General features: G+C 33.7%; 1 protein-coding gene across 2 annotated transcripts in view; it reads right to left on the bottom strand.

Moving 5' to 3' along the window:
* LOC139514432 (patatin-like phospholipase domain-containing protein 7) overlaps window positions 1-586 on the bottom strand; it is a 95,819-nt gene extending 95,233 nt beyond the window's left edge. For both annotated transcript variants that reach the window (XM_071303704.1, XM_071303703.1), the window contains exon 1: window positions 485-586. In XM_071303704.1, the coding sequence (XP_071159805.1) occupies window positions 485-565 (81 nt within the window). In that variant the 5' untranslated portion in view covers window positions 566-586. The remainder of the gene's footprint in view (window positions 1-484) is intronic.
* Window positions 587-12,618: the final 12,032 nt, after the last annotated feature.

The raw sequence follows: 12,618 nt of genomic DNA on the forward strand, positions 1-12,618 counted from the left end.
CCCATTTTTTTATGACTCAATATGGATTAAAAATCAAATCGGTGTACCTATACAATAAAGAAGGATAGGGCTACAAAATAAACCCAGTATGGACATTTTTTTCCTGATCATAAAACAACGTAGGTGAAAAAACTGTCAAAATAGGTGCAATTTGGGTACCGTCACGTTAGATGTTATATAAGATCATGACTCTTTATGGAATATGTCTTCAGAACTTGCATGGCAAATTTAACACACCACAACAAGTCTAACAGAGCAGAGTCAGTTAAAGATCTAACTCGAAAGTTCTTAAAAAAATCACTCAATATTTACTGCTTTGATAAACCCTGCAAATAATATAGTATGCACTTTGTTTTGACCATCAAACATCTTTGTCAGTCTATATTAGTCTATAATTTGAGGTGTCTGACAGACTTGTATGTACACTTTTTATAAACACGTCAGAATGCAAATTATTTGTTTATTCGATGTTAAAAACTTTTACCGTTTTTACTTCTGAATTTGAAATGTCTGAAATACGCTTTTTCCATTCTTCTGCAAACTTATCAGGAGGAGTGAAGTTCATGACTTTGTTTTGATCGTTTCTGCTTTTAGAAGATTGGTAAACAAGGGAGATAAATCCAATCTTTATATTCGTTCTGGGGTCCTAGCTAATCTTGTCAGTAAATCGATCACTAGGTATTTGTTCCCAACCTGTCCCTTACGAAGCGCAGCTAGATCTCGAGCCGGCATACCAGGCTATATATTCGTTCAATACTTCATATATTTATGGCACTGGCTATGGTTACATAGAAATGAAACAAGTTGCTTTTAAAAAAAAAAGTCAATACGTGAACCTTATAACTTTTTTATGCTAATTCTTATGTCTTACTATACAAATCCTTGTTTCAACTGAATTGTAAATTATATCTCTTTTTAATTTAAAACATTTAAATTTTAACTAAATATGGATATTAACAATGGCACTGGCTACGGTTATTAGACCACTTTCGAGTTCATCCGTCACCGGCAAAAACTCGTCAATTATGCACGCCTTTATGACGTCATTTACCAGATAGAGGGGCTCGCCTGTATCCCTGCACTATTTACGTTCATCAAGCGTCTTAGTGATCGTCTTTGTGCAGGATAAACTAGAAATAATTGTTGCTCTGTAGGTACTTACTGACAATTTCCTAATGACAGCAGTGTTGATTGTCAATTTTGAGACTTCATTTTGCCGAATAATTCGTACAATATAGAATTATAGTTTTCCAACCACTCGCTCAACATTGGAAGGAAGTGACGACGCCCCTAAACGCACAAATGACGGTGATAAAGGCGCGTATAATTGACGAGTTTTTTCCGGTGACGGATGAACTCGAAAGTGGTCTATTGCCGGAATGCAAAGTTCGGTAAGGAACCGATTAATTACGAATGTAACAATAATTATTGAGGCTACGGTTACATTGCGTTATTGTTACATGAAAAACAGCAATGTACGCTAGATTTATTAAACTTAAATCTTCTATATATTTTTGTTGCTTATAATTCATTTATGTCTACTAAATAATTCTTGTTATAATAATAAATAATAAATATTATTATTCAACAAATAGTGTTTAAATAGTTTTAGGTATTAATGGATTTGATGTTCTGAAAGATACTACTTCAAATTAGTAGTGCCAAAGGCGAAAAATATAGTTCAATGGTTTGTTGTTGAAAACTCGGGCTGAAAAACTGTTCACTTCTAAGTATTTAACTGCACACCTTCTCGTATTAGGGTCATTTTCAAAAAATGTGGATATTTCAGTTGTGAAATAACAATACAAAAAAATATTCAATTTTCAACTTTAATATATGAAATTGAATAGTTTAACAACAATACAACCTAAAATAAAAATATGCAATCTTAAATGCTACTACAAAAATATTTTAAAAAATAACATAGAAACAAGTATGGGACATATGTCAACTACATAACGGATTTAGTTTCGGTCCCTAATTTTTTTTTAATAATATTTTCATTTTGCTCGATATATATTTCAATAAAAATCATCACACTTTTTTCAAAACAGTTAACATGGTTAAAATAACACTTTTTAGAAACATATTTTAAAGTGAATTTAATTCAGAATTGTCAACTACATAACGCTTTTTGTCAACTACATAACGATTCACTACGTTATGTAGTTGACCGTTATGTAGTTGACCTATTTGTGGTTTTTGGATGTTTTTCTTGACCATTATACTACCAGATAAATGGTTTTTATTGAATTAGAGTCAGTATTATAGACTTTGAATGATTTATGTAAAAAAAAATATTTATGCCAAAATTTATCAATGTTTTTGCCGTTACAAAGTTGACATAGAATAAAATTACGGAGTAATTTGTACTCACCAAAACTAATCTATAATGAAATGAATCAATGATGTCATCCTGTAACTTTAAGCACGTCATCAGAGGATGAAGAGTAAGTAGAGAACACTTCCTTAGTTACAAGGGATATAAGGGAGAGATCCGTTTGCGCCAAAAATGCGTCCTTTTGCGCCACAACTTTTTTTCTCTAATGCTACGTTTGCGCCACCTGTTTTAAAATTACATGGTATCAATTGCGCCAAAAATAAAATATACGATTGCGCCAATTCCTTAAACACAGAAATTGTTTTCTATTACAGTTTCCTGATTTAGACGGCAAAGGCAATCTAAAAGTGGAATATCAATTAAATGTCCATTCCTGAATCCATGTATTGTATGCAAAAACATCGTCTGCCCCGCATACAAAGAAATTTCAAGTTAGCTTCACAACCGAGAATAACAATTCCACTGTCAATATCATTTACTAAAACAAACTCTTCTTCTTTATTTGTGATCACTATACCTCACTTAATTTTTTTGAAATTCTACTGAACTTTTTGGTTGGGCAGGGAACAGTTATCTTCTCTCTCTGTACATAGACTGTCTTATGCACTTCAAGTCATTTTTCTGTAGATGTTCCTCTTCATAATGAAATGCATGTAGCTCCGAACATATGATCTTAGCTGGTCAGGCTTTCTGATATTTTTTCTGTAGCTTTTCTTTTGCATGCTGTTCGTAGTATTTGACGCTCTAACTTTTGTGGGTCTGTCTCATGTGTATGTGCAAGACTTCCCCTCAGACAAAAATGATACTAAATATATATTAATCTTTAATATGTACGATCAATATGTGTTCAGGTAAATTGGCGCAAATGAGTTCCGAAAACTGGCGCAATTGATACATTTGAAGAAAAAAAAATTGGCGCAAATGATACCCCTGAAAAACAGTAATTGGCGCAAAAGGAGTGTTGCCGGATATAATCAGTTGTTTATTGGCAACATTATTTCATTTGTGTTATGTAGTTGACATTTTTTTAAGTACGAAATGAAAAGTAAAAAAAATGCTAATAAAATCTAATAATTCCCTGTATTTGTGTATACATACCTGCAGTGATACCTATATATTTATAATAACAAAAGAAAAATAATAATTTCCGCTGGGTATTAAAACCAGCATTTAAAAAAGACTAGTTTTTCAATTTCGTACAAGCAATTTTGGGGTTTTTGGACCCTTTGAAACCCCCTGGAAGCAATTTCTGTAGCTAAATTTCATATTGAATTTGCTGGAACTTGTTACAAACACCAAACACTAAATGGTGTATCTAAAAATTGGATAAAAATATTTACACTTTTTTAGAAATATTGATTGTACAAGAAAATCCACATTTTTTGAAAAAGGCCCATTACTGTCATTATACTTTGAACAAAAGATGAAGAGATTCCTATTTCCAATTTTGTTTGGGTGAAAAATTTAAAACTTGCATGGGATACGTTTGTAACGAAACTGAAACAATATCAAGACACAAAGGAGTAGGTCCGGTAAGGGTCGATTTTGGCCTCAAATCTTAAGTTCATCTAACGAAAGATTTTAGACACTTTTTAAACACTTAAGTGTCTATTTTAGTTGATTTAATAAGAATATGTAAAAGATTTTAACTGATTTACTCGTTAAAAACGCCCCGATTCTAGCTTAAATATGAAAAATCTATCATATATGCCAAACATCGTCACTTTTCAGATGGTTTTTGTCAAAAATGAAATTGGCCGCATCCGTGTTCATCCTCAACCTTTATATATGTTATGTTTTATCATCAAATACAACTTGCATTTCAATATTAAGAATGAACACGAATGCGGCCACTTCCATTTAAGACGGAAACCGTCTAAAATATAACTGAAATGCTAAAATTTTGAAGATTTTCAGTAATTTAGCATGACTTAATGATGCTAGTACTCGATATATGTGCATAGTATTGTCAAACACAGCCCATTTTTATTTAGCAGAAATATTATAATGTCCAATAAAGAACTAAAAGGATACATTTTAACAATTTTGTAAAACTGCTATATTTTGGGGCCAAAAAGGGGTCTTACTGAACCTACTCCTTTCATACAGCTATACAAACGCACTTACCAAAACTTGATACATCAAAAGCAAAGTTTTCTAACTGTGAACTAACACTGTGAACTTCTGTATACATGTATAAGATTGAGAATGGAAATGGGGAATGTGTCAAAGCGACAACAACCCGAACATAGAGCAGACAACAGCCGAAGGTCACCAATGGGTCTTCAATGTAGCGAGAAACTCCCGCACCCGTTCACTGTGCTTAAACGGCTGTGGGTAACTTAAGTTACCCACAGCCCAAGATGGAGCCGCCTTGCGTCGGTTAGATACTTTTCTCCTATAGAATAACAATACCACGAATGCATCAATTAAACAACTGAATTTAAAGTTGTATTAATCGTTTAGGGAAACCCCTAAACTGGAAAGGTGATTAAATTCTACAAAATAAACGATCACAGCACGATTTTAAAAAACACTTAGGCTGTCCGTAACTTCAAAACAACTTGTCCGTAACTTTTTTCATCATACCAATAGAGATGTCCGTAACTTTCAAAGAATCGACATACGCGGATGTAATGTTTAAACCGATGATAGAGATTGCATCGAATACATATTCACAAAACGAAGTAGATGTCTAGTATGATTTAATTCATTGTATCGATGGAAGACAAAATTGGGAAAAATATGAAAAAAATCACGATAAATCCGCAAAACTCGGGTTTCATTTTGTAAAACGTCGGGGTACCCAAATCGCCTAGTTCGGAGGGTTGTTTCCGATCATAGCAGATAAACTGTTGAAACATCATTGTTCGTTTTTATTTTTGAACAAGTAGCCTGGCTCTTTTTTTGTTGTTTTTGTTTTGTTTTTGTTTTGTTTTTTGTTTTTGTTTTGCTTTTCATCGTGTCTGTTTTTCGTTGTTTAGTACCAAAAAAAATGCCATTAATTTGATGAAGATATGTGCATAATGGTGAAAATATACCACCCATGGGCGCTCTTACATGCATAACTTGTCACGTTTGCAAAATTATATCACTTAAAACTATATTACCGGTATTCCAATGGGTACCGTATCTACTATGGCACCTCGAATTATCGCTTTCTGTTTACTGGTATGAAGCTCCCTTCGAGAATCGAAAAAAGCTTATGGAAGAGCCGTAGAAAACTTCGACAAACTAACTAATATTTTTAATGATTATAGCCTATACAGTCTCAGCCTCGTTGCCAACCGTCTTTGATTTTTTTTTAATTATTATTATTGAAAAGAATAACATTCAAATAAAAGAGGATATTGGCTAATGTGTGTGGGACTATTTTTTTTAGCAGTAGCTATTTAGCCGGCACCGGCAATTCGGCAAAATAACATATTTTTGTATAGTACAAAAATCCTTGTTTTTATTTTATTTTTTTGTTGTTTTTTTGCTCATCACTTTCGATATGATATAGAACAACCACTCATTGAGAATAACTATGGTCACGTTGGTCTTAGAGCCTCCTCGTGGGGATTATGATTATGTGATTACTTGGCTGTTTTTATAATGATTATTTCATTACCAGACCAAATATGTCATTATTATTTTATAATCTAGGACTGCATTTTTTATTATTTTGTTGAGAAAAGTAATTAATGATTATCACGGCCACCCTATTGGGAAAAAAATATTACGTGATAACTCGGACACCCCTATGGCCTGCCTCGTCTTCTTCAGACATGCAGTACTACTGAATAATCACTTGCCATACATGGTGGGTCATCCGTTTGTATGTGCTGGATGTTGTCAAGTACACAGCCACTTTCGGAGAGTTTGTTAAAGTCAATTAGTGCCTGTTTCAATTTCCTGTTATTTTCAATTGAATAATATTCATTTTAGCCCCCCCAAAAAAGGTGCGGCAAAATTGTGTAGGTTTCTCCTCAGTGTGCAGTGACACATACTATCGTTGGTGGGGCATAATTATATATATATGTCTCTGCTTGGACTACATGTGTTGCAATTCTATGATCTGTTATGATGTTTATGTTATGTATTCTGGGTGATCTATTCATAATTGCTGCACTTATGTATTGTGTGTTCTTTATTGTTGTGCTTATATTAGAATCATTTTCATAACAGCGTGGACAACCACAATACTTATATTGGTAATAATACTGAATCATTTCCCTTTAACCTATTTGTGATTGGCTATAGATAACAGTGATTTTACGCTCACTCAATCTGTCAGATGCCTTCCAATGGAGATTTAAATAGAATAAAAGAAAGTTTAAGTATTCGGCATTTGAATCAACACACAAGGTTTAGTCCTCTGCTAGTTATTCATATTATTTTATTTAGGCATTTAGAACCTTCAGCGACCCCACAGTTTAAATGTCTATAACTCACACTATATGACAAGTGGGCAGTACAGACAAACATTCACCTTATTAAACCTAGTCAATTGATAACCTGAACAAGCCAAGAAATGGTCTTGTCCACGCTGGAATGAAAATAATTCTATATATAAGAAGAGGCGAAAGATACCAGAGGGACTGTCAAACTTATAGACAATGCCATGGTTAAAAAAGAAAAAGACAAACAGTCAAATAATAGTACAGAAGACACAACATAGAAAACTAAAGACTAAGCAATACGAAACCCACTAAAAACTTGGGGTGGTCTCATATGCTCCACAAGGGTAAGCAGATCCTGCTCCACATGTGGCACCCGTCGTGTTGCTCATGAAAATAAACCCGATGAATAGTCTAATTCGGTAGGTAAAATTCGTGAAAAGGGAACGGGATTATAATTACGACATAAGGAACATATCCGATATCATCTGTGAAACGTATATTCTATAACGGTCAACAAACTCGTGATGGCGTCCGTAAAATTCACAAAGGGATGGTTTCAATGTCATCATTTCGAACTCTTGGTTTCATAACTTCCTTTATCAAGGAAATCATGATAGGAAATATAGGCCCGGGAATATCGTATCAATAGGGAGAGATATTATCCGTATGCAGGCGATGCTGGTACGTTGCTACATAAAAATGGAAAGTTCACAATCAGTAATCTAAAATCATCTCTTTTGTCGTAATGTTTCTGTATGCTATTGTTGTACCTTCTACATTGTGTGTGCTCTATAGTATCTGCTCTTAGTGACATATTAATCCAGCTGTTTATATGTGGGTTTTCTTGTTTCATGCATGTTTACTTTGTTTTCTTAAATGCAACATTTTAGTACACATTAATGAAGAATTGAGAAGTGCTTGATATGTGTTATTTCTTTTAGTTAGAATCATGCATATACTATGTTTGACAAAACTGCATTTGTACCATTTCCGTGCAAAATAAAATATGTAAATATTATAATGTATTCATGCGATTTCATATATTATTTTTTTACACTGATTATTTACCTGTAACTATACCTGTTTCACACTAAAAAAAAAACCCAAAGATTGATGATTGATTGTTGGTTGCTTAACGTCCAGTGGCAAATATTTCATGCATATTTAGGACGAGAACAAGTTCACAATAAACACAATAAGTAGGTTGATACAATAGAGGCCATCTGGGATGATGGTCGGGGAAATTTGGACTGCCACTGGAAAATGAGGGTATATTAGATAGGGACATAAATTTTGCCTTGCAACAGGCCACCAACGGACCCCTCAAAGAGTTGTTGCAAGGGTTCTTAACATGCAAAGAGCGTGGCACTTTCTTTACACGAGGCATCGGATTGAACGTCCCCCTTCTGAACGGACGTGACTGCGAACTTGATACATCCCGCACAGCCAAACGGACGCCCCACTTCGGCAAGCGTTTTACTGCCGGTCGGGAGAAGACCAAGTGACCACATTTCTATACCCCAGTCACCCTATGGGTTAAAAAACCCCAAAGTAATCCACATCAAAACAATTCCCGATTGTCCCACATTTAACCTTCCCAGGTATCCCACTCGGTGCTTTGCTTTGCATTTGCGTCCATTGGCATTTCATTTGCACCAAATATAATCTTACATTTGCGCCACAGACCATATTTCATTTGCGGCAATAATACAGGTAAATAATTAAAAACATTGATTTTTTCCACAAAAAGCGGACTCTTAATGATAAAGACAGTTTTTGTTTGCATAATACTAGTAAAACATAATTATCAGAAATCCGTTAGTCATCATTAAACCAAACAAGATATTTCGTTCTAGCTGTTACTTTGAACATATCTTAAAAGGAGTAAATATTGCGAGACAGTTCTCAGCATTATACAGTATAGTAAAATTATAATTCTATTAATTTCAGTTGTTATTCTGGCTTTGCAAGTTTTATGGCATGATTTTTTATATGATGCATATAATATGATAAGCGTGTGATCATAAAACAAATACAGATTTCCTCTGTTTGTCTCTGAACTGACAATTAATATCAATCTATACACCTAAAACATGTGAACACTTTTTTTTAAACCTCAGTTTTGTATTAAAAATGAGTACAGGAGAAATACTGTAAAAACAGATCTTATTCACGATACAACAATGAATAATTTAATTTTGGATGTAACGCGTCTTCTGCCGGATTGGCTGACGTTATTTTGTTATGAGCCCATAGACATAATTTAGTCATGTGACTGTGACGTCATCAACGTTTTTTCATGGTTTTCTACGGTTTAAAACGGAATAAAGAATTAAATTATAAGAAATGACTGTAATATTTTTTCTGTCTATTCGAAATAACATAAAAAATGTGGTGCACACTGTTAAATAACCCGCTACGCGCGTTATTCAATGTGGACCAAATTTTTTATGTTATTTCTTCATAAACAGAAAAAATATTACAGTCATTCCTTAAATGCATTCCGTTATATGTTACCTGTATTACCTGTGAAATGGCGAAAATGAAGTGTTTGAAGTTTGGCGCAAATGAAAGATTGGATTTTTAAGAAATTGGTGCAAATGCAATGCGCGCCCGTCCCAATAACATATTCTGGATTGTGCCACAAAATTTCATTACTTTTTTACCTGTACTACAAAAATGTTGGACAATCGGGAAGACACCGAATAGTTGGCTTAAGAAGGCCCCAATATGAAAAACATGAAAGTATTCAATTGAAATAAAAACCAACGGCCTAATTTACAACAAATCAATTCACGAAAAACATGTATATGACAGACATAAACAAACCACAACAACTAAACTAGTCTCCTAGCTTAGTACAGAATCACAAAGAATATGGCGAGGCGAAACATATTTCTGGGCGCTCAAACCTCCTCTTACAAGCAACAGTAGTGTCACATCACAACATAAGAACAAACTATGAAAATAAGTTTGCAATTTGCTTACCTCAAAACTTAGGTATACGCTGAAGGAACAAAAACGGCTAACACTCAAAACATTCCTACGGACACAAAGCACCTAAATAACAGTACCTGCAGTAAACCAAGGCTAGTTAAAAGTAATTATGACTAATAAATAAATTTTGTTTTCCCAGACTTAAGTATCATCTCAAACAGATTTAGTGTAAAGACGCCATAAGCAGTCGGAGAAACGCATGACCAAAACAACACCAGAAGATATAGGATCCGTAATTCTCATATTTGTACACATGTTGCAATATATTGTATATCTAGTTATCTTTTCTTTCCTTCTTAAAAACAAAATCAATGTTGATATTGATATAAGAACCATCTAAACATTATTTTATTACTTTTAAATTGATACCTTTATTCAAATGATCAATTATGTGTTCATCGGCTCTGTAAACAAAACCGTGCCCCTTTTCCTTTTTATTTTATGATATCTAGGATTTCGACGACAATGTACCGATATCAGTAGCCAGTCACTTTATTTCTATTGATATTTTAGCCTGTTGCAGAGAGACATAATAGACATGTTTACATCAAAATTTGAGTTCCTTGAATCCAAAGGGGCATTGACTTCGAGATATAAAAATAATAAAAATATGGGTTTTTTTTTTGTTTTTTTTTTAGCATCTATGAAAATGAAATATAGTGAAATAATAATTCGCTTTTAGCAGGGAGTTTTGTTCAATCTTGTCAGAATATGCTAAGAAAAAAAGGTCGAAAAATTATTCACTTGTAAGTGAAAAATTCGACATCATTCAATTCATATTCATGTGGCCTTCAATTTAACCCCAGAGAGGCCGGTTACCCATGAACTAGGCGTGTTCAGCTATTAAAAGAAAAATAATGTCAACATTGAAAGTGAAACCGAATGAAAATCACGTGCCGCAATAATATCATGGCGTTCGAAAATATTAGAAATAGGACAAAACAACTTGATCCCCGAAAATCAAATAATCTTTAAAATACTTTTGTCACTATTAAAAATAGTTCTGAGCCGGATGATAAACTTTTTGTTTGACTTATTCGATCCATGTAAGCTCATTGTTAGGTAAAAACGATGATCAACCTATTTTGTTTACCTAAAATATGAAATCAAACAGACCTAAAAAAAATCTAATTGCACGAATTACTACCTATTTATATCTATGCTTATATCGGGTTATATGACCGTCGGCAGTTTTCGGAGGTCACCTCGGTGGTTAATTAGGTGGTATTATCCGTATAGACTGAAATACACACGAAATGCTGAAACATATTACCGTGTTCATGCATCGTAAGATGTGTATTATAAAAAATTTATAATTTAGATATAGGCCTACGTTTTAGTATGAATTATTCATCTACCTCAGGTGTATATTGACATTTCAATTTTTCTTCAGTTGATTGTTCGTTGAATTATATGTAACAAACACTTCACTCATCCTCTGAAGTCGTCGACAACATCGGTAATTTTAATTCAAAGCAGTTGTCTTTAAAACCAATTTGGTTTACTCCTGGTTTATCTCATAGGTACTTAGGGACAGGACAATTTTTTTAGCTCTCCCCCTTTTTTCAAATCCGTCGTTATTTTTCCCTTTTAATTGAAATTATTTTCGCGTTTAGCTGTATAACATGAACATAATCATACTAGAAATAACCTGTATTTGTTTACTTACTACTGTACCAATTGAATCACATATCATGACATATTATGTAGCCGATCAGCTGAGACTTCTCATGCTAACACATATCTATAAGGCACTGCTACGGTTACATGGAAATGTAACAATAATAAAATAATTATTGTTACATTTGAAACTAATTGCCGGAATACAGGGAGGGTACAGATCCGATTAATTACTAATGTAACAATACTATTTGTGTCTGCGGTTACATTGAGTAATTGTTACATTACTGCACTTCAACGTACGGTAGATTTATTAAACTTAAACTAAACCTTCCCTAGTTTTTTTGCTTATTTTTTCGCTAATTAAGAACAACGACGAACGAATGAATGTGGGCAACTGTTAACATTAATTGCATTCAAATTGACTTTTAAGTTTTTAAGATTTATTAGGTTTTTCAGCTATGCTAAGTTGGATATTGAAATCGGAGAGAGGTGAACATAAAATCATATAACAACCCACAATAGTCTTTAGATAGTGCAGAATGCAATACTGACGTGGACATTGCTGCATCACTCGTTTGTAAAGGCTGCTTAATTATAGTGGTTTCACCAAAATGTGTCGGACTAAAACATGCCCCAAAAAAACTGTCATTGTAAATAAAATCAAAATGCATTGTAGAGTTGCATTGTTGTTGATAAATCCAAATAAAATTATTCAAGTTTTATTTTGATACATATTACTAGTCCCAGTGTACATTGAAGTGCATTTATGTAAAAATAACGCAATGAAACCGTAGACTCAATTACTATTGTTACATACGTAATTAATCGGTTCCTTACCAAGTGTAACGGAGGGGGTCGGTGACGACACCTCCCGGGTCGTGTAGTGGCCAGTACTTTGTCCCTATACGACCTTCGGGATACCTGATATCAGATTATGGCTGAACAACAGACAATGAATCAAACGAAACTATATTTTATTAAAAAATGTACAATAATTTCATTAAACAAAGTCGGATAAAACAGGAGTCAGAAAACTTTCTTAAATGGAGTTCAAAAATACAGTAATTTCAAATGTAAAATGAAAAATAGAGTGTTCCCAGAGTTAGTCTTAAAAGTAAAGTAAATTTGCTTCGCGTTGTGTTTTAAAGTAGTAAAAGTGTACCAAAAGGGGGTGACTAACTCTGGAGAACTGCACCGAAGTGGTGGCCAACTCTAGACTCGAGTGGTACTAATTTTAGTTCCGGCGAGTATTTGGAGGCCTGTGCAAGGCCG

Source organism: Mytilus edulis, chromosome 3 (genome assembly GCF_963676685.1).
Source record: "Mytilus edulis chromosome 3, xbMytEdul2.2, whole genome shotgun sequence".
Classification (NCBI taxonomy): Eukaryota; Metazoa; Mollusca; class Bivalvia; order Mytilida; family Mytilidae; genus Mytilus; species Mytilus edulis.